At 40.9% G+C, this 23,414-nt stretch overlaps 1 protein-coding gene across 1 annotated transcript; it reads left to right on the top strand.

Moving 5' to 3' along the window:
* Window positions 1-15: 15 nt before the first annotated feature.
* On the top strand, window positions 16-21,518 carry KCTD18 (potassium channel tetramerization domain containing 18). Its single transcript, XM_046019680.1, has 7 exons — window positions 16-123; window positions 2,506-2,741; window positions 4,158-4,369; window positions 6,555-6,748; window positions 8,037-8,131; window positions 14,505-14,607; window positions 20,750-21,518. Exons 2-7 carry the CDS (start codon window positions 2,582-2,584, stop codon window positions 21,216-21,218), a joined length of 1,233 nt encoding a protein of 410 aa, XP_045875636.1. The 5' UTR covers window positions 16-123; window positions 2,506-2,581; the 3' UTR covers window positions 21,219-21,518.
* Window positions 21,519-23,414: the final 1,896 nt, after the last annotated feature.

Below are 23,414 nucleotides of genomic sequence, written 5' to 3'. Positions count from 1 at the left end.
CCACACGGGGGCGCCGCTGGGGCCGCGCTGCTCCACGAGTTGCCGAGCCGCCGAGGAGGCCCTCACTTCCGCGTCGGGCCCCGCGGCGTCCGGCGTCCGCGCCGAGGGCCGGGCGGGCCGCAGGTCAGTCGAGGAGGCCGCCTACCCGGCCCCGCCCGTGCAGAGGACCTGGGCGCCGGGTGGGCCGCGGGCCTGGGAGGCAGCGGGGCGCCCCGAGGAAGGGCCCGGATCGCGCCGATATCACGGGCGACCCGGGCTGCAGGCTCGGGCTTCGGGCCGATTCGGGGGCCCCCGGGCAGCGGGGAGACCCTGGCGGGGCTTTCTGGTGTCCCAGCCCCTCCCCCTCTCGTCCCGCGACCTGGGAGGAGTGCGAATCCCCCGAGCAGCGTTTCTCAAAGCGGGGTCCGCGGGCGGCCTCCCGACCCCACCTCAGACTTTCTGATCCGGACCCTGTGCTGTGGCCCGGGAATCTGAATTGACAGCAAGCGTCTCTGATTGTTTTGAGGCTGGGGGTCCGAGAGCCGCACTTTGGGGGCAGTTCCCACACAGCCGGTGTTTAAGCGGGTGCATTTGAGGATGGGGTCCGTGACTGGCCTTGAAATGGTGACGGGTGGTTCGCTGCCATAGGAGAACCGGACTGAGGCAGGGGCGGCTCTTACATCCCCGCGCTCAGGGTGCTGCCGTGTCCCTTCTGTCACAGCAGAAGTCTGCAGGCGGACAGATGCTTAGTGAACAGAGTGCCCGGGCCAGGGGCCTTGCGGATGAGCGATGCTGAAGTAGGCAGAGCGGGGTGCAGCGACAGTGTGGGGTGCAGCGAAGAAACTTGCAGCTGGTCCCGCTGGCCCGGATTGGGGCCGACCCCACCACTTACCAGCGGTGGAGCCCTAGTGTGGACCCTGCTCACCCCGCTCTATGTCTTTCTCCAGGGTCCTCCTCTGTCAGTGGAGACAGTAATTCCCACCCAGTGGGGCTTTTGTGTGAATTATGGGAATTATTAAGAGTGATGCAGAGTCTGCCTTCTTAGGGCTTATCCCCCCCCCCCATTAGGGATTAAATAAGTGAGAGAAAACGTGTAGAGAGGTACAAAGTATATTCGGTGGACTTCGCACGGATTCCAACTGGGGGGGTGCGCGGGAAGCTCATGCAGGGGGTGTGGTTTGCGGGAGCCTCTGAAGAAGAGATGGACTCCAGGGGTTGGTGGCTGGGGCGGCGGGAGCCTGTTCCCTCCCATGCTTCCCACTTCCCTCTTCCCCCTCCCGCTTCCCAAGTGGTTCTCCCACTTGGATCATGGCCCCGTTGCTCCTCCGACTTCCAGGCAGCAAAAGAAGTCACATTGATGAGTGGCGTTGGAAAGCTGGACCGTGGGTCCGTGAGAGTTTCTGTCTACTGACCACGTCTGACGCCCAGTGTTTTCCTCAGACACCAGTGGTCTCCTTTCCCTGATGCCTTAGAGTCAGGCCAGACTGGAGCATCTCGGACAGGATGCTCGCAGTACACGTGAGTTGCCGGGCCTGAGCCTCTAGACAGCCGTTTTACAGGTGCTGTGGAATGTGCAGTTATATCAGGAGAAGCTTTTTCATCACTGGTTCCGTAGAAACCCCACAGTCATCTGGGGTCATCCATCTCCAGAGAGGATTAGCAAATCAGATCCTTAAAACTTCCCTAAAGCTTTAGCCGCTTTTGACTGGAGAAGCCACATGATTTAGAGGTGTTATTTGTTGCTTTCTGGACCGATCTGGCTACTGGTATACATAAAATCGTGATCTCAGTCGATAAATGACATGTGTTCCTTAGTGACCTAACCTGGGAACTGCAATGACCATTGTTAATACTTTCTGCTCTTACGTCTCCTTAAATCTCCAGAGCCAATATCAATCCCTTAGTATTCACCTTACCGTGAAATTTATATCATTATAGATAATATTTATCACTTACCAAGTACTTACCCTGAGCCAGAGACTGTCCTGTATGTTCTGTCAGCTTAGCTTAGCTTTTTATATGTCCTGTCGGTCCTTCCTCTGATAGTCCTTTGTGGTGAGCACCATCCCTGGGTCCATTTTATAGATGAGGAGACAGCAGAGGGAGATAAGTATTTGTCCCACCCTAGTAAGTGCTGGAGCCTCGTAGCCTAACCCTATGCTACATGCTGACCCTCTCTGCGGTCTAGACAGCTCGTCAGACTTACTGTAGCATAAAAAAATATGGGAGTACCAGAGAACATAAGCAAACCTGACCTTTGCTTTATATGTGACATTCAGTGCATTATTTTAATTCTTTACACAGTCATCAATAGCTATGATTTGGTTGGTGACGGTTTCTCATCTGCAAATGCTCTGAGCCAAAGTTTTCCAGCTTCCCAGCATATCTCGGACTTCTTTCATATGACATAAAGCCCTTCCTATTGTCAGAGCTGAGGAATTTGAGTCACATTAAAATGTGTTTATTTCATTATCTACTTAGCACATTGTAGGACGCGTCAGCAGTGGTTGTTCTTTGTTTTCACAGAGGTGGAACAGGACCGCCCTTTCTTTGCAGTTTCTGAAAGCGTTTGAAGGCAAAAATTCAGGTGTTGCTGGGAGCAATGGAAGGTCACAAGGCAGAAGAAAAGGTGTTAGATATCCTTCGGCTGAACGTGGGTGGCTGTATTTACACAGCCAGACGTGAGTCCTTGTGCCGCTTTAAAGACTCCATGCTGGCATCCATGTTCAGTGGTCGTTTTCCTCTAAAAACAGACGAATCGGGTAAATACCTAAAGTCCGTAAGCATGGTCATCAATATTCATTAAAAGAGTCTAGCTTGAATTCCCTTTGGTTTTCGTAATTACGATAGAATGTATTCGACCAGTATACTAATTATTGAGACCATTAGGGCTGAATGGCGATTTATTAAATACACGGAGAAGTGAAATATGAGTTTCCAGAGTCTGTAACACTGTCACTACAAGTTGACAAGAAGACGAATGCGTGTAAAGGCCAACCGTGACCTCATTATGGGGATTGATTGTATTTGGAATGTTGTTCCATCCATGTAATTCCACGGATGAAGGTGTTGAGGCATCCCTCTGTGTTTTGCAGATTAAAACACCGATTTCTCTGGAGAAAGCAGCCATCCTCCTAGTTCACAGGGCAGTCAGTGGTAGTGCTGAATTAGCATGAAACTTGCCACCTCTAGCTGCGTAACCTTGTGTGGGCTGACATGTACACACGAGAAAATGTCAGTCACCAAGTGGGGGGGAGGACTGAACATTGGGGTTCCAGAAGGGACTGTAAAACACAAGGGTAGGGATCTGGGCTGCTCTCCCTGCTTGGAGTTCTCTGGTGTTTACTGAACCCACTACTGATTGTCAAGAAACTTCGCCACGCGGGAAAGCATTTTGCCCCTCCTCGGTGTTCTGGGGCTCAGAGAACCCACTCTTGCTTTTGTGTCAGAAGAGAGGGAGTGAGGAGTCTTGAGCACGAGGGACTATTGGTAACCCTGGGTCTTAGGAGAGTGATTTGTCAGCTGGAGGGCAGTTGAATGAATGGGAAACACCAGTGGCTGGTGCCCAGGGCTCGATGGCTACGTGGGCAGGAAGATTGTTGGTGAAAAGATGGTAAGCAGGGATTGTGGGTTTTTACCCCCCCCCCCAAGGTTTTAGCTTCTTAATCCCTTCTATTCTAAGCTACTCAAGGGAGAAAAGGAATTACTGAGTAACCTTCCACCAACTCTGCTAAATTGTCATAAAATAGTACCAGCATAGCATCCGGAGCCCTGGGTTTATATGTCAGTGACAGTAGCATCTGGCTTAGAGCCAAACATGACGTGTTAAGGGCACGCCCTCATTAGGGAGGAGCTCCATACGTCCTTCCTGGCTGGGCAGGGTTGAGGTTAGGGGTAAGTTTACATCTCAGGAGCAGTCTGGGGTCTCCATGGCTTTTAAAGGGCCACAGCGGGAATACGGTCATTGCATCCAAAATCCCAAATGGAGCTTGGGATACATTTTCCTGTACGGTTGGTGAAAACGCAGAGAATCACCAAATCTGACCAGCCCCATTTGAACCGTAGCTACTAAGTTTCTCATTGTAGAGGTCTTCAGTCTGATTTCAGTTGGACATGTTGAAATGTTATCTATGGTCATGTGTACCTATGCAATGATTTTTGAACTGAATGTTTTCTAGGGGCTTGTGTTATTGACCGTGATGGACATCTATTTAAATACCTTTTGGATTATCTTCATGGAGAAGTTCACATTCCCACAGATGAGCACACCCGAGCTGCTCTCCAGGAAGAGGCCGATTACTTTGGCATCCCTTATCCGTACAACCTGTCTGACCACTTGGCCAATGAAATGGAGACATATTCTTTAAGGTCAAATATAGAACTTAAAAAGGTCTTGGCATTTTCTTAAGTTTTAAAAAATATATATGTGTACATATTTTTACATTTTTATACACAAAGCAATGTGTGTTATTTTGCATAGCCCGTGTTGCCACATAAGCCAAACGTGGGAAAGTTGTACTTCTTCTAACATTTGAAGACACTTTTCTTAATTACTATTAATTTTTTTTTAAAGATTTTATTTATTTATTTGACAGACAGAGATCACAAGTAGGCAGAGGCAGGCAGAGAGAGAGGAAGGGAAGCAGACTCCCTGCTGAGCAGAGAACCTGATGCAGGGCTCAATCCCAGGACCCTGGGATCATGACCTGAGCCAAAGGCAGAGGCTTTAACCCACTGAACCACCCAGGCGCCCCTATTAATTTCTTTAAGGCCAAAATTCTGTGGTCTAGGAAAGTGTATTATATTGCCACTCAGAGGTTTATGGAGTTTTTCTCTCTCATTGAAGATTTAATGTCTTTTGATGGCTTTTTAAAAGTATTCTGGTCTTTAGGTTCTTTGTAAATTAACAACAATACTGTAGTACATAACGGTATAGTGGTATTTTATTTACTGAAATGACTTTTTAAAAGAATGGTCATGATGAATAAAAGACTGTTTAAAATCTCCCACCTGATTTAGTGAATGTAGCAGTTTGTTACTAAGTTAAAACATCGCGCTTTGGTTAATTTACTTTGAGATCAGTAAACCTTTTTTTAAAGATGCTTCTCCTTTAAATCACATTTTAAAGATTTTTACATGACTTGAAAAGCATCATTACCTGTTTTTGTCATATCAATAAATATTATATTTACTTCTAACACCTTTGGAGATCTAAAAGGAAAATACTTTTCCTAGATAATTAATAATAGTGAAAACTGATCTGAATTGGTTTAATTTGGACATTGGTTTAGGAGAGCAAGCTGACGGTACGGTTATTAGGAGTGTAGCGTGAAGAGAAAGGTGATTTGGTTCCAGATCCCCTTCAGCAATTTACACGGTTGTGTGGGTTCTGCTACTGAAGTTACTTAGAAGTTATTGGCTGCTATTTGTCACATCTGCAGAATGGGGCTAAAACACTTGACTGGAAAGTTGGGGTGGGCTGACATTCATCTTCTGAAGTCTCAACTCGATAGTCTTTTATTTCAGATTTGTATGCAGAAAGGACACTCACCATGTCAGCCAACGCATACTCATCTCCGATGTCTTAGGTGTATAGAGCACTGCTCTAGGGACTGTGTGGAACACAAAGAAATACAACATACAGTTAGATAGCAATATTAAATGAAACTGTAAGACATGTTAGGGTCTTATTTTCATTCACTTGAGTCCATAAATACAAACATCTCCTTTGCGTCAGGCACGATTCCAGGCACTTGGGATACTAGACAAAGCAGACAAAAGTGCTGGTCCTCGGAGCGCTCAGAGGAATAATGCGGTTTCCCCCAGGGAAGGCTCTGGGCGAAGCCCTACTGCTCTGTGTCCCTTCACGTGACACCGGCTCACCTGGTCGCACTTACACTGTGTGCTGATGGCTTGCTGACTGACTGTCTTTTCCCTTAGCTATAAACTCAAGGAGGGTTGGCATGCTGTGTCCAGGACCTTAGACACCATTCACCACATGAGTAGCTTCTTAATATTCAAGTGAATGAATGAATAGGTAGATAAATGCCAAAGGAGTTCTTACAGTTTGCATGGGGTTCATGTATCCCTATCTTTCAGTGGAGAAGAACAAGTTAATCTGCCTAATTCATGATTGGACTTGGAGTTAAAAATAAGCATCAACCATGAGGCTTAGTCAGTAGAAGGTGAAAGGAAGACTGAGTCAAAGGGGAAATTGGGCAAATAAAGGGAAAAGAAAAAGGTCTTTTCATACGAAGATTTAAAAAATAAAATAACGTTGGTAGTGAGGCTGGAGGAGGGGGGAAGGAAAATACAATTTCTCTGTGGGAAAGGATTCGGTAGAGGAAAATGTGTTGAGATTTTTGGGTGGTGTCTTTTGTGATTTGCCCCACGCTCACCCCAAATTCAACAAAAGCACGTTTGGTTTTTCAAGGCATAAAGACTAGGCCGAAATTTATAATGTTTTTATTTCCCCTATGACCAACTAAAATGCAGCTTTACATGAAATAGAGCACATTCATTTTTACTTTACTCCAGAATTAAATTCAAATTTTGTATATATTTTTTTGCTCCAGGCTCTAACAGACTTCTGTGATTCATACGGTTTAGTTTGCAATAAGCCAACAGTTTGGGTTCTCCACTATCTTAACACATGCGGCGCAAGCTGTGAGAGCAGAATTATCGGTGTGTTCTCCACAAAAACGGATGGGACAGATGCTATTGATAAGCAGCTGGGAGGAAGAATTCACAGCAAAAGCATTTTTAAAAGGTATGTCCAAATTTAAATAGGAAAAGGAACAAAATAAAGTCTTGGTGTCTTGTAAGAGGTGTTACTGAATGGAGTCTGTGGTTGACTAGAGGAGATCACTGACACCAGGCAGCGCGCAGCGTGAGCCCTGGCTGGCAAGACCAGCTTCGTGATGTGCGTGTAGGCCACAGGACAGCCACAGTGGTCTAGTCTATTGCCTCGCAACTGGGAGTGGGCGTCACCATCCCCCGAGACTTTAGAAAAAAAGAAAAGAAAGAAAAGCAAAGCCACCTGCCTGCCTGGCTCTCTCCCCTGGACCATTCTTCGTCCAGGAGCAGAAGCGCTGCTTAGAAGCCAGCAGGCCCACTGAGTGACCCAGGACCGGCCTGTGCCTTGGTGACCTGTTCTGAGAAATAACGAAGGACTTCCCTGCTCCCTCCCAGCTTTAAAATTCTATGACTCAAACATGTCAAATTCTTTTTTTTTTTTTAAGATTTTTTTATTTGGCAGAGAGAGATCACAAGTAGGCAGAGCAGTGGGCAGAGAGAGAGGGGAAAGCAGGCTCCCCGCTGAGCAGGGAGCCCGACATGGGGCTTAATCCCAGGACCCTGAGACCATGACCCAAGCCGAAGGCAGAGGCCTTACCCACTGAGCCACCCAGGCGCCCCTAACATGTCAAATTCTTAAGGGTTATTCTCTTAATATTCTTTCTGTAAATTTACTTAACATGGGTCAGTTCACTTAGCAGTCCTGTTTGTTGTTGTTTTTTTTAATTCTCTGGGTGGCTGGATTGGGTCACATATTAGTGACTAATGAATGACCCCATGACTCGCTTATTAGGTGATTAAATATGTCATCATTTTCTGAATTCTTTCCAGGATGTTTATATAAGATATGTGAGTGCTTGGCGTAATGCTATGCAAGTTTTCGTCAAAGGCGAATCTTTTAAAATTTTCCAGGGGTTAGGTAATTTTTTAGAAAACTTATTCTTAAAGATTTGTTGATTTGTCTGCACTGTCTATATTATGGAATTAGCAAGTACTTTACCGCAGTAAAAAGAGATCAAATGTGGGCTAGCATGAGTATAGCATATTATGCCCGTAGTATATAATACATAATAAATATATGATCTATATACTTAAGGGAGGGTCACAGAAGAAATGTTATTCAATACCAACATATTTTTTCCCCTTAATTAACAAGTACTTGGTGAGTTTCTAGTTGTGTGTGTGTGTATGTGTGTGTGTGTATACATACACACATTCATACTTAGGTAGTATGTTTTCATCACCTTTTGCAATATTTTTAGAGAGGCGGGAAATAATGTTCAGTACATTTGGAGCTATTATTCAGTAGCTGAACTGAAGAAAATGATGGATGCCTTCGATGCCTGGGAAGGAAAAGGTATAGTACAATTCTTTTATTTCATGGCAAAAGGTGGACTTTTCCTTAATAAAACAAAGTAAACTCAAATGCTACATTTCTCGTTTTGAGAAAGTATTTCTTTGTATAGGTCAAGTATGTCTTTGTATATTTGTCACCTCGCAGTATCATTGATTGAGGCAGTTTACTTAAAAAACTTGAGACCTCTTGGGGTGCCTCAGTGGCATAGTTGGTTAAGGATCTGACTCTTGGTTTCAGCTCAGGTTCTGATCTCAGGGTCACGAGATCGAGCCCCATGTCAGGCTCCATGCTTAGCACAGAGTCTGCTTGGGACACTGTCCCTTTCCCTTTGCCTTTTCCCCCTGCTCTCTTTCTCTCTCTAAAATAAATAAATCTTAAAAAAAATCTTTAGATTCCCGAGTTGCTAGATATTACTAATTGTTTATAATCCAGTAACCTAAAAAATAGTTATAATTTCAGCATCTGTTAGTTATGCTTATTTAGTTCAATTAAACAACAGTTTATTTAGCACCTACTGTGCGCCGAGCTTTGTTCCCTGGAAGTATACGTTTAAATTAAGGATGCAGTATACAATCAAAAGAAAAAGGGAGGGGCGCCTGGCTGGCTCAGTCAGTGGAGTGTGAACTCCTGATCTCGGGGTTGTGAGTTCCAGCCCCATGTTAGGTGTAGAGATTACTTAAAAGTAAAATCTTAAAAAAAAAAAAAAAGGAAAAGTTAAAAAAAGAGAAAACGAAAATAATACCACAGAAGATATCTGAAGAACACTTAAGAAACAATCATCTTTAAATACACACTTTGAAATTTGACCATTTTTACCAACCGCTCATATCATTTGATAATAATAATGCTGTTTAGGGGCACCTGGGTGGCTCAGTGGATTAAGCCACTGCCTTCGGCTCAGGTCATGATCTCGGGGTCCTGGGATCGAGCCCCACGTCGGGCTCCCTGCGGAGCGGAGAGCCTGCTTCCTCCTCTCTCTCTGCCTGCCTCTCTGCCTAGTTGTGATTTCTCTCTGTTAAATAAATAAAATATTTAAAAAAAAAAAAAAAAAAAAAAAAAAAAAAAAAAATAATGCTGTTTAGTACCCAGTGTGGTAAGCGGCTTACATTCAGTACCACTTAGTCTTAAAACAATTCTGGATGCTGTTTACCATTGTCCTGATGAGAAAACTGAGTCTCAGAGAGGCCCTGCCACTTGTAAGGATCACAGAGGATTAACTGTTCTATGTCTAAGTTTTTTTCTTAATTAACAGGTGTGTATGGAATGTCTCTTGGGTGCAGACCCTGTAAGCCTAAAGTTGGGTCCACAGATAAATAAGACACATCTTGGTCCTCAAATGATCTTAAAAGCTGGTAGAGACAGACATTGCAAGCCACATAAGGTAGAATAAAAGGAGAGGAGGAGGAGGAGGCTTTTAAAAACTCTCCCACAACCTGTTTCTCTTTCGGGTGGGTTGCTAGTACCAACCCTTCTCCCTTTCCTTGACTTTGTCCCCCTCACTTTTCCTCCTTTATTTATTTTTCCTAAGTCATACCCCTCAAGCAGATAGAAAAAAAAAAAAAGGCTATTCTCTTTAGGCTTTTTATTTTAGATTTAATTGACTTTGAGACACTTAGGCTTAAGTTGAGGAACAACGCGCCCCCCCCCCCCCCCGCCCACTCTGTGTTCTCTGTGGCTCCTGTTGTGGCTCTGGACTGGCCGACGCCACGGGAGCCTTCGGGAGGGTCCTGGCTGGGCTTCTGTCTCCACTGACTCAGGACGCTGAAGTGGAGAGCTGGTATCACTGACTTACGGAGTGTAAGGCTGATTTTAACTTTTTCGAAAGCATGCAATGAGGTATCATTGGTATTTAACACCATTCTGGAAGGCCTGTGGAAAGCCATCAGATAGGATACAGAAGTAGGATAAAGAACTGTTGGAAGGAAGAAGACACTTATTATTTGGGGACAGTATGTCCATTAAGAAAACCCAAAGGAATCAGCTAAAGGTATTTTAAATGATGAGTTTAGTAGACCAAACTATATAAGTAAACAGAGACCAGCTTACTTATGATAGATTAGTTAGAAATCACAGCAGAAAAATCCCACTCACAATGGCAATAAACAAAATAACTAGGACTGACCTATCAGGAAATGCTTTTGTGGAGTCTTTTGTGAAGAAAACTGCTAAAATATGTTTATCCATCCATCAATTCATTCATCCACCTATTAAAAAAAAAAAAAGATAAAGATTATGGTGAGACATACCATGCTCCCGAATGGGAAGTCTATTCAGATAGATTTTATATAATTCATCATAAAGACATCAGTTCTTCTTAGATTAAGTTACAGGTTTAATGCAGTTCCTACCAAAATATCAGTGGAATTCTTAGGGAATCTTGAGGAAATGATTCTAAAATTCCTTTGAAAGAATAAGCCAGTGAAATAGGAACATTTTGGAGAGTAGAAGTCATGAGAGGAACGAGTCTATCACTGTGTGATAGTAAAAATACTATATAGAGATTTGTAATAATAAGAACCGTATGTTTCTGGCACAAGTATAGATACAGAGATCAAAGTAAACCCCAATGAAGTTGTAAGAATAAAAATACTATGTGATAAGGAGTATTAAATATCGGTATAAAAAGATAGATGATCTAATAAGTAATTGAGAAATATGCTTGGGAGAAAACAACCTTAGCCTCATGTCATGTATCAAAATAATCCCAGGTGAATTATGGATGAAAAATGAAGCTGTAATAAACTATAATGAAACTTAAGCAAATAACTGTTTTCTTAATTGGAAAATAAATCATAAAGACAAAGATGAATAAATTTGATTACATAATATTTAATATATTAACTTTAAAACAGAAATGTATAAATAAATTTAAAAGGCTAATAAAAACTTAGATAAAAATATTACACTAACTGGACAAAGAATATCCTTAAAATAGAGTGGATTATTTACATTGATTCAATTCAACCCCTATTGTAAATAAATGTGCGAAGTTCATGACCACAAAATTTCTGGGAAAGGAGATAAACATGTGGCAAGAGGTTCACACTTGTTATTTATCAATGACATACATAGTAAATGAGACTTATTTTTTTATACCAGATTAGTAGAGATCTGTGAATTCTTGGCAGGAGTAAAAATTAATATCACTTTATTGGGAAATAATTTATCATTATATATCAATAACATCAAAATTTTTCATATTCTCTGACATGATAATTCTACTTTTAGGTATCTACCCTAAGGTCATATACAAATGCAGACAAAGGCTTAGGAACAGAGTGTTCAATGAAGCATTATTCATAACAGAAAAAATAAAAACAATATAAATGTCTGTAATAGAGGATTAAATACATATTGGTACATCTGTGGGATATAGTTGAGCTATAGCTATTAAAATTATTTTGAATAATTTTTAAAAAAATAGCCATTAGCTTTTTTCTTTTTTTAAGATTTTATTTGTTTATTTGACAGAGCACACAAGCAGACAGAGCAGCAGGCAGAGGGAGAGGGAGAAGCTGGCTCCCCACTGAGCAGAGAGCCCGATGCGGGACTCAATCCCAGGACCCTGGGATCATGACCTGAGCCAAAGGCAGATGCTTGACCGACTTGAGCCACCCAGGCGCCCCTATTTTGAATAAGTTTTTACATAGGTGAATGCCCATGATAAAATAAGCTATCACGGAATGATCAAAAGCAGGAAACAAAATGAAATATAAAGTATGTTCAATTATGTGCCTATCATATGAATAAGAAAAAGATTGGAATCAGATTCATCAAAGTGTCATGAACCATGTTTTCTAGTCTTAGGATTAGAAGTGATCTTGATTTTTAAAAAAAAAATATACTTTTCTATATAATCCAAATGCTGTACAAGGGAAGTGAATTACTTTATAGGGAGGGAAAAATAAAAGTTTTTAAATTGTGGTATATCCATGTAATGGAATATAAGCAATAAAAAGAAATGATCATTAATGTGTATAGCAACATGGATGAATCTTGAAAGCATCATGTTGAAGAAGCTATCCATTTATATGCCACCCCGAAGAGGTAACACTAGGGAATGAAGGGGAGGCACTGGTTGTAGAGGGGTACAAGGGAGCTTTTGGGGGTAACCGAAATGTTCTATGTCTTGACTGTAGCTTTGATTACAAGACTGTACATTTGTCGGGGCGCCTGGGTGGCTCAGTTGGTTAAGCCTCTGCCTTCGGCGCAGGTCCTGATCTCAGGGTCCTAGGATTGAGTCCTGCATCTGCTATCTGATGGGTGGGGAGCCTCCTTCCCCGCCCCCCCCCCCCACCGCCTGCCTCTCTGCCAACTTGTGATCTCTGTCTGTCAAATAAATAAAAATAAATAAAATCTTTAAAAACAAACCAAAAAAAAAAAAAACACTATACATTTGTCAAAACTCATTGAACCGAGTACTTTAAAAGAGTGAATTTGGGACACCTGGGTGACTCAGTGGGTTAAAGCCTCTGCCTTTGGCTCAGGTCATGATCCTGGGGTTCTGGGATCGAGCCCCGCGTCAGGCTCTCTGCTCAGCGGGGAGCCTGCTTCCCCCTCTTTCTCTGCCCGCCTCTCTGCCTGCCTGTGATCTCTCTCTCTCTCTGTCAGATAAATAAATAAAATAAAATCTTTAATTAAAAAAATTTTTTTAAAAAGGGCGAACTTTATTTTATATAAATTATATCTCAATAAACCTGACTTTATAAAAGTCTTAATGGATGAGATTTGGGAATATTTTTGTAGCGTAAGTAGGTTTGGGAGCATGATGAAACAGTTCCAGAAAATTACTGTTTTAAAATGAGGTCCATAGGCGTCTGAATACTGGATATATCTATTATATATAATAACTTATATGCCCAACTTGGTAAGTTGGTTAATATGTATTACTAAATCTTTAATGATTAAAAAAACAGGACACCAGAGGTGCCTGGGTGGCACAGTGAGTTGAGCATCGGACTATCAGTTTTGGCTCAGGGTGGGGTCACGGGATCGAGCCCCGTGTTCCACACTTCGTGTGGAATCTGCTTGAGATTCTCTTTCTGCCCCTCTCTCTGCCCCTCCTGCTCATGCTCTCCCTGCCCTCGCTCTCATAAATAAATCTTTAAAAAAACAAACAAAAAAACAGGACACCATATCCATTCCTGGGACTTCCAAAATTACTTTAAAAAAGAAAAGTCAATCACTTTTTATCTAACGTCATTTTTAAAGTCTTTTTAAAATGCATCTTTATATATTTTTTGTGATTCTTTTTTAAAAATTGAGGTAAAAAAAGGTGAAAAAAATTGAGGTGAAATTCACGTAAGATAAGATCAAAGCATGTACTTCAGTGGCATTTACTACATCAACAATGTTGTATAACCACCATCTCCATCTAGTTGCAGAACATTTTCATCACCCCAAAAGGAAAGGCAGTACCTGTAAGCAGTTACTCCCCGTTCTCTTCTGTCTTCAGCCTCTGGCCGCCACCAGTCTGTTTTCTGTGTCAGTGCATTTGCCGGATCTGGATATTTCCTGTAATTGAAATCTTACACTACGTGACCTTTTGTGTTTGTCTTTTTTCACTCAGCATAATGTTTTTGAGGTTCATAAAAACACATTTCCAACTTCCATTCAGAAACCTAACCAGATTGAAAAATTAAAATTTGACCACAATCTTGACCTAACATTAACTCTGATCATTCTTGTTTGAACAGGTGCTTGTACGGTAGTGATAGCTCATGTTTTTGTAGTGGTTGCCTCTTACAGAGTGGCTCACAAAATTTACCTGATTTGATGATTACTGCAACCCAATGAGGTAGATAGGGCAGCAGTTAGAACCCTCACTGTCCAGTCTTTACATGGCTTCAGCGCTATGATTTATAAAATAAAGGCACCTAATGTCTCTTAAGAGTTCAGGTGCCAGTACATACACTAGGCATTTTGCATTTATTTACTGATTTAACCATCACAACCAACCTATGAAGTATGTACCATTGTTGTCATTTCACAGATGAGAAAATTTAGGCACAGAAAAGTTAAGTAACTTTCCCAAGGTCGCATGGTCAGTGAGTGACAGACATAGCATTCAGACCGAGGCGGTTTTGTCCCCGAAGCCCGGGCCTTTAACAGCGCACGCCCTCCCGCGCAGGACCCGTATGAGCACCTGCGGAACGTCACTGGCGGAGCTGGGGCTGGTGGCCGGTCATTCCTAGACCTGAGCTGGGCCGCTGTGGCCTTGGCTCTTCTCGGGGGCACTTCCGGTGTACACCTACCTTCTTCAGATGAGAGGCCTGAATTTCAACCTCTTTCTGCCTAGTCTTACACAAAACAGTGCTGCTGAACCTTTTGCAGGGGACAGTGGCTCTCTTAATTATGCCTTTTTATGTTCCAGGTGTTAGCTACTGGCGGGTGCCTCATGAGCTCATAGAATGCTGGACTCTGGAAGAGCGGCCCTTGCTTGGAAGCCTCCGTCACATGGCCCCGATTCGAAAGAGGTTATCTGTGCTCTCTTGATACTGTTTTTCACTTTATGAATTTGAGCCTGTATTTTTACTGCTTTTACTGGGGAAACGAATAATGGTTCTTGACCTTACCAAACTTCCTGATCACCGAGCTAAGGGCTTTGCCTTACCATCAAAATATAAATCATGATAAATTCAAAATTATCAAAACTATCTAAACATTGGAAATAATTCTCTAAAACTGACTTACAATATGCCCTTTTTGGGAGAGTGTGTTTTTAAGAATACTAGTGGATACAGTGAGAATGTTGTGGTATTTTTCCCTATAAAAGTGAAATCCTAGGCTTTATTGGTGGTAGTCAAAAACTTATTTATAAGACTTAATATTTGAAATCTTCTGACTTACTCTGAATTCCTTTCTCCTTCCTGTTACCACAAATAGCATTTTAATTTAATGGTATTTCTTGTAATTCTATGAAATTATTAGCATTAACTTCACATCTGTGCCTTTCACTTTAAATACTTTTAAAATCATATTTTTCACTGGGTATTATTCATGGTTTTCAGATGTTCTCATTTCTTGATCATCTGTTCTAGAATTTGATTAGTGCCTCCGTAGAATCTCTGATTGTTTTCTTTTTTTTTTTTCTTACCCTTTGGATCTTCCACAGAAACGCAGAGAATTTTATTCAGTTTTTAGTAGTTCATTATCTCTTGTTAAACGATCTTTTTTCTTAAAGACTCTCCTTTTATTATTATTTATTTTCCTTTTGGGCTTATAGTTAGCAAATGTAGTTTGGGTCTAGAGCAGTGGTTCTCAAATGGAGGCAGTTTTGTCCCATAGGGCATATTTGGCAATATTCAGAGACACAGAAGGGTGGGAGATGCTACTGGGACCTAGTAAGTGAGGCCAGAGACCCTGCTAAACATCTTAGAATGCGCTGGGCAGCGCCCACAACAAAGATTTATCCGGCCATAAATGGCAATAATGCAAAGGTTGAGAAAACTTGGTCAAGAGTCTAGTGGAAGTTGTGGACAGAAAAAAACAAGCAGGAATGGTTTTATGGAGATTCTCCTCTGTCTTATCTCTGGTTTATTAAGCATAGTTTTTGATTCATGGATAAGATAATGATATTGATGACTTAGAAGCAACTGCGAGGTCTGAAAGAATGACTTGATTCACTTAAGAAAATTTAGTTATGTTTAGTAGTTTTAGGGTTGAATATGTTTATATTCTCTACTACATGTCAGTGTTCAGATCACCATGCCATTATGATCCTATTTCCAGGATCAAAGTTCATTTATTTGCCTCTGAAAACACATCAGTGCTGATAAGAGGGAGAGGACTGGGGAATTGCCATTACACTTCCTGTTCAGGAGGCGATCTTGATGAAATGAAACTGCAAGCAGTAGAAGGAGCAGGCAGGGTTTCAACAATGGTTGTTTGACAGTTTTAAGGTCATTTCAGACAATATTCCCTCTGATTGTTCCTACATTTTGGTAATGTGGTATATCACATTGACTGGCTTACAGATGTTGAACCATCTTCGCATCCCTGGAATAAATCCTGCTTGTCTTGGTGTACGATCCTTTTAATGTATTGTTGAATGTGGTTTGCTAGTATTTTGTTGAGTATTATGGCATTTATGTTCACCAGGGATATTGGCCTGTAATTTTCTTGTCTGGTTTTCGTATCAGGGTTCTCCTGGCCTCATAGAAAGAATTTGGGAGAGTTCCCTCATCTTTTGTTATTTGGAAAAGTTTGAGAAGGATTGGTATTAAATCTTCAAATGTTTGGTAGAATTTACCAGTGAAACCATCTGGTCCTGGACTTTTGTTTGTTGGGAGTATTTTTGTTTTGTTTTGTTTTTGTTTTAAAATAAGCTCCAGGCCCTATGTGGGGCTTGAACTCATGTCCCCAAGATCAGGAGTCACATGCTCCACTGACTGAGCCAGCCAGGTGCCCCGGTTGCTTTTTGATTACTGATTCAGTCTCTTTACTAGTAGTTGGTCTGTTCATATTGTCAATTTCATCATGAGTCAGTCTTGGTAGGTTGTATGTTTCTCGGAATTTTAAAAAATTTATTTATTTACTTATTTCCTTTTTTAAAAAAACACTGTAGTATAGTTGACATACAATGTTATATTAGTTTCAGGTGTAAAATAGTGAATCAACAATTCTATGCGTTATGCATTGCTCACCATGCTAAGTCTCCTTACCATCTGTCACCATACAATGTTATATAATATTATTGACAGTATTCCCTTAGGCTATACTTTTCATCCCTATGACTTATTTATAACTAGAAGCTTGTACCTCTTAATCACTTAGGGATTTATCTATCTCTTCTAGGTTGTCCAATTTTTTGGTATGTAATTATTCATAGGAAGTTCTTAGGATCCTTAGTATCTCCATGGTATTAGTTGTAACATCTGTTCACTTCTGATTTTATTTATTTGAGTCCTTTCTCTCTTTTCTTGGTGAGGCTAGCTAAAGGTTGGTTAATTTTGTTTATCTTTTTAAAGAACCAGCTCTTAGTTTCATTGATATTTTCTATTGTCTTTATAGTCTCTATTTCATTTACTTCTGCTCTAATCTTTATTTCCTCTCTTCTACTAATAATGTGTAGTTGTCACTCAGCTATTCTTTAGGATTTTATTTTTTAAGAGGAAATTGTTCTGTAGTAGATGTAAACTCAGTGTATCCATGGGAGGAGGTAAATGCAAGATTTTCCAACATCACTATAATGAACTGAAACAAATGTCTCATAAGGTTTTGATATCATATCAAAAATCATGTGATCACTTCAATAGATACAGAAAAAGCATTTGACAAAATTCAACAAAGTTTATGATAGAAACTCACAACAAAGTGGGAATAGAGGGACTATACGTCAACATAATAAAGGCCATATATGACAAGGCCACAGCTAGCAACATAATCAATGGTGAAAGGCTGATAGCTTTTCCTTTAAGGTCAGCAATAAGACAAGGATGCCCACTCTTGCCACTTTTATTCAAAATGGTACTGGAAGTCCTAGCCAGAGGATTTAGGCAAGAAAAAGAAATAAAGGACATCCAAATTAGAAAGGAAGAAGTAAAACTGGCACTCTTTGCAGTTGGCATGATATTATACATAGAAAATGTTAAAACCATCAGTACTATTAGAGAAAACAAACAAGTTCAGTAAATTTGCAGGATACAAATTAATACACAAAAATCTTTATTTCTATACACTAATGATGAATTATCAGAAAGATTTGTTAAGAAAAAATCCCATTTGCCATTGCACCAAAAAGAATAAAATACCTAGAAATAAATTTATCTAAGGAGGTGAAAGACTGTTTATTGAAAACTATAAGATATTAAAGAAATGAAAGAAACTGAAGAAAACATAAATAAATGGAAAGATACTCTGCTCTCACGGATTGGAAGAATACTGTAAAAATGTCCATACTACCCAAAGCAATCTACAGATTCAGTGCAATCCCTGTCAAAATTCCAACAGCATTTTTTTTTATGGAAATAGAACAAACAGTCCTCAGATTTGTATGGAACCACAAAACATCCCAAATAGCCAAAGCAATCCTGAGAAAGAAGATTTGACAAAGCTGGAAACCTCATGGTCCCTGATTTCAAATTAGCATAGTCCCCTCCACCCCTTTTCCACAGGGGATATGTTCCAAGACCCCCAGTGGATGCCTGAAACCACGGATAGTACTGAACTGTATATGTATTATGTCTTTTCCTATACGTACATACCTGTGATGAAGTTTAGTTTATAAATTAGGCACAGGATTAATAACAATAACTAATAAAATAGAACAATTGTAACAATATACTGTAATAAATGTTATCTGAATGGGGTCTCTTTAAACATCTTATTGCACATCACCCTTCCTGTGATGATGTGAGATGCTAAAATGCGTATTGATGTGAGATGCTAAAATGCGTATTGATGTGAGATGCTAAAATGCGTATTGATGAGATGAAGTGAAAGACATAGACATAGCGTTAGGCTAGTAGTCATAGTATGAATGACATTGTGACGTGGAGTTTGGCTAGTACTGACATTCTGATTAGAGTCAGAAGGAGGATCATCTGCTTCCAGACCATGGTTGACTATGGGTAATTGAAACTGTAGAAAGGGCAGACTGTATATTACAGAACTATAATAATTAAAACAGTTATATATAATAATTAAAACAGTTTTATTGGCATAAAACCAGACACCTAGATCAGAGGAACAGAATAGAAAGCCCAGAAATAAAGATACCTATAAAAAACAGTCTCTTTAGTACATGGTGTTGGGGAGTATTGGACATCCACATGAAAAAGAATGAAACTGGATCCCTATCTTGCACCATACACAAAAATTAACTCAAATAGATTAAAGACTTGAACATAAGATCTGAAGTCATTAAACTCCTGGAAGAAAAACAGAGGTAGTAGGTAACTTGACATATAGGCCTTGGCAATGATTTTTTTTTTTTTTTAAATATCTGACACCAAAAGCCAAAACAGCAAAGGCAAAAACAAACAAGTAGGACTATATCAAACTAAAAAACTTCTGCACAGCAAAGGAAACTATCAAAATCAAGACTATCTGCTGAATGGGAGATATATTTGCAAATCATATATCTGATAAGGAGCTAATATCTAAAATATATAAGGAACTCATACAACTCAATAGCAAAAAAAAAAAGGATTAAAAAATGAGCAGAAAATCCGAAAAGACATTTTTCCAAAGACATACAGATTGCTGAGAGGTACATGAAAAGATGCTCAACATCAGTAATCATCAGGGAAATGCAAATCAAAACCACAATGAGATACCACCTCGGATCTGTTAGGATGGCTATTATCAGAAAGAAGGAGATAACAAATGTTGGCAGGGATGTGGAGAGAAGGGAACCCTTGTGCACTTATGGTGGGAATGTAAACTGGTGCAGCCACTATGGAAAATAGTATGGAGGTTCTTCAAAAAATTAAAGGTAGAACTACCATATGATCCAGCAATTTCACTTCTGGGTATTTATCCGAAGAAAATGCAAAGAGTAACTTGAAAAGATATATGCATCCTTACGTTCATTGCACTATTGTTTACAATATGGAAAAACCCAAATGTCAACTGATGGATGGAAAAAGATGTGTGTGTAAGTGAATGTTACACACACACACAGTGGAATATTACTCAGCCATAAAAAAGAATGAAATCTTGCCATTTGTGACAACATGGATAGACCTTGAGGGAAATAAGTGAAAAAAGTCAAAGACAGACAAATACCGTGTGATCTAATATGTGGACCCCCTCCCAATCCCAAGCTGATAGATACAAAGAACTAATCCATAGTGGTTGCCAAAGGCAAGGGGTGGGAAAGGGAAGAAATGGGTAAACTAGGGTGGGTTTTTTTGTTTGTTTGTTTAAATAAATAGAATTTTTAAAAAATTAAATAAAACACTGCTTTGCCTTCAGACTTTTTATAATGAATGGCAGACTTAATTCAGATATCTTTGAAGGTTCGTCCAGTACCTCTCAAATTCAAAAAGCATCCAACCATACCAAGGGTTTGACCATACCAGCAGCTCCCCAAATGCATTTCAAAAAATGCTAATTTTAGTGGGTGCCAAATGTTGCATTACAGAATTATTGGGAAATACGGATACAACAAAGTTAAATAGTTGCCTTTAGACCTCAGAAACTTTGTTAAATTAGAGTGTAAAGTTTCAAGAGGAGAGTAGAATATGCAGTAGCATTTCTCAAGGAGTTTATTGGACTGTGAAACAGTAAATTTCCTCAGTAACTCTCTTAAAAAACTGTTGTTCTGGGAAAACAAAACAACTTGGGATCATCCTAGTTATCCTCCGGACCACTTGAGGATTCTTAGGAACCACGTGATGTAATTTTAGTGTAACATAGTAAATTTTAAGTTGTTCTTATTAACATTACGGTGATTTTAAAGTGTGTTTTCAAGTAGAAACAATCTCATGTAAAATTGGTGATTTATTTATTGACCTTGGTGGGAGAGGAGATGAGGTAGGCTGATGCCCCCGAGCCTCTTGACTCAAATTCTTGAGGAAAACGATTTTGGCCCTGAAGATAGAACTTGGGAGACGCGTCCCCGCGTCACCCGGCCCTGTAAACGCTGACCACGACGTGCTTCTGTGTTCACAGGCGACTGACGGCGTTCAGTGACGAGGAAGACGAAGGTGTGAACTGTAAGACTGGTCCCAAGCCGGTCAGATTCCTGGGCCCTTCCACCAGCACCCAAATTAAAGTCAAGAACTCGGCGTCGGTCAGGGTGTCCCCGGCCGGCGCCCCCCAGTCTGCAGGCGGGAAGGCAGCGCTGCGCTCTGCGCCGCCGAACGCTCCGTCCCCGTCCCGGGCGGGCGCTGCGCTGCCGGGGGCTCCTCGTGGGCCCGGGAGCGCGGAGAACGGAGCCGCGCACCCGCCTCCCGCCAAGGTCCTGCTCTCCGACAAGAAGGCCACCCCGCCCCGCGTGATAAAACTGAAGCGGACTCCGCTGTGCGCCGCCGGGCCGCCCCCGTCCGCCGGCGCGGCAGCCAGGGCCGCGGAGAGCCCGGCCCCGGAAGCCCCCGGCGCGCACGCGCGGACTGAAAATGGGCGGGGTCAGGCTGATTGACGGAAGCGTCCCGCTCACCTCCCGGAGTGCCCCAGCGTGCGCGGCTCTTCCGTGGCGCTGTCTCGTGGTGCAGTAGGGCTGGAAACCTGGGTTTCTCTTTAGGATCATTATGGGAAAAATGAATTGTGTCAAGTAGGCATGGAAGAGGGAGACTTTAAGAGGTTGGGCCTATCTTGTCTCAACTTGGAAATGTTGTCTACTGACGGTTTGAATTTCAGGTTTTTAATTTTTTTTTTTTTTTGATGGTTCATTGGTCTTAAGGCAACAGAACAGTACAGTAAAATCATCACTACAGAAGTACACTTTGTTGCTGAATAATTATAGACTTTAGGCACTTTTGCAATGTCACTCATTGCTGCCCAGGGCCGAATGGGGTTAGAGATTCCCGTCTGGTGAACTAGGGTGACATTAGTGTTTCCCTGTGCTGTGTCACAGCCAAGAGATTTGAGAGAAAATTCAGACCCAGGTGAACTCCCTGCAGGTTTCTTTCAGTCTCAGAAGGCTTCGTGAAAAGAAATGACGAGGGGGGGAAAAATAGTAATTTAAGATCACCCTTTGACTCTGACTCAGTTGAATTATTTTCTTTTCCTAGATTGTTTTTTTTTTTTCTTACACTTTTTTGCTAGCAGATTTATTTATACATCATAAGAAGATGTCTTGGGATGAGAACTATGTAACATGTTTTCAGAATGAATTGTTAAAATATTTTAATTTGAACGGTGAAATTCTGAAAGTACTTTGAAAAGGAAGTTAAGCATTAACTTTTAACTAAAGTTACTACTTGTTTCTCAGGAATGACCAATGAGGAGTCATTCTGATTATACAATATGATTCTTATGCATAAAACTCCCACTTACCTTGAACTTAATATTTTTAAACAGAATATTTTGATTAATCCTCTATTTTTTCACAACTATTCAGTTGTATGTGTCTACTCTTACATGTTAAGTTTTATAATTGGATCCCGCATTTCTACCTTCAGTGAGCAGTATGCCTTCAGTGTATTAAAAATGAGTTCATAAAGCAGGGTACTTTTTACTCTGTGCTTATCATTGTACTTGCATTACTTTGAAAGGGTAGAGTAAATATACTCAAAGCATTACTTTTTACAAAATAAATTAAAACTTTTCCATAAAAAGTAACATTTTCCATGACTGTGCTTATTTCTAAGCCTTAGAGCCTTTTGGGAGTCTGAGAGGTGGTTTGTTTAATGCTTTATCTATTTCTGGTTACAAAATTGCTTTCTTGTCTAGATAATGTATGAAATAATTAAACCGATTTTGGATAGCTAGCCAGATACCAGCAGCCTTTTAAAATAGGTGTTTTATTTGGCTAGGAAAAAAGCGAATATTCAACTGATGGTTCATGAGTGACATTTCCCTATAGGCTATAAAAAATATTTAGTTCACCTTGAAAAATACTATTGTAAAGAATCCAAGCATTCTGAAAATCAAAGATCACAGTGAATTTTGGGAACTTCCATGTCAGACATTGCTAGTATTGCCGGATCTAGGGCATTCTGAATTGCTGATTCACATAAGAGTATTTTATACCCGTAGACTTGCTTGGTGCAGGGTTGCCACGAAACCTTCAGTCTGTAAGAAGTGCACCACCTCTGCAGCACAATAAAGCGAAGTGCAATTAAACGAGGTGTGCCTGTGCTCCCGGGTGATTCTGTGCCCAGCCTGCCCTTCTTTGCCGCTAACAGTTGAAAGGAACTCTATTTAGCACATCTTTATAAGCAGAGTTTTTGGAATAGCTACCAGGCGGTGGAGCCACTGAGGTAGAAAGGAACAAGTGGCCCCTTTTGGGTATCAGGAGTCAAAGTCAAATTCCGAATGCTCAAGTAACTGTGGTTCCCTGGGGATTAGGAATTTTTGCATGAAAACACATTTCTCAAGATTTCTGCAGACACGAAGGAATCACTCATCATAGCCCATTGTTCTTCCTGGAAAATGAAAAGTAAGAAATGGGAAAGTATGCTTTATAAGTAACCGTTCAGTGTCATGACTTTGGGAATAGAGTTTTGTGCTGTTCTTGGGTCAGAGGACACAATAGAAATTTTTTAATGGTGAGTGAAGGATATTTAGTTACTGCTCATATCAAAAAAAGACATTTGACTATGATGCCCTTACATGTAATCTTTGTTGAAAACTGGTTTGGCCTGATTAAAATTGGTTAGTTATATCATGGAGA

The sequence above is a fragment of the Meles meles genome, chromosome 9, assembly GCF_922984935.1.
Source record: "Meles meles chromosome 9, mMelMel3.1 paternal haplotype, whole genome shotgun sequence".
Lineage (NCBI taxonomy): Eukaryota > Metazoa > Chordata > Mammalia > Carnivora > Mustelidae > Meles > Meles meles.
Note: the sequence above shows the minus strand (reverse complement) of the source record. Positions and strands in the feature narration are given on the sequence as shown.

Coding starts and splice junctions, on each gene's coding strand:
- KCTD18 (XM_046019680.1), top strand. CDS start 2,582: ATGGAAGGTCACAAGGCAGAAGAAAAGGTGTTAGATATCCTTCGGCTG. Junction 6,749..8,036: donor AGCAAAAGCATTTTTAAAAG/GTATGTCCAAAT, acceptor CAATATTTTTAG/AGAGGCGGGAAATAATGTTC. Junction 8,132..14,504: donor CGATGCCTGGGAAGGAAAAG/GTATAGTACAAT, acceptor TTTATGTTCCAG/GTGTTAGCTACTGGCGGGTG.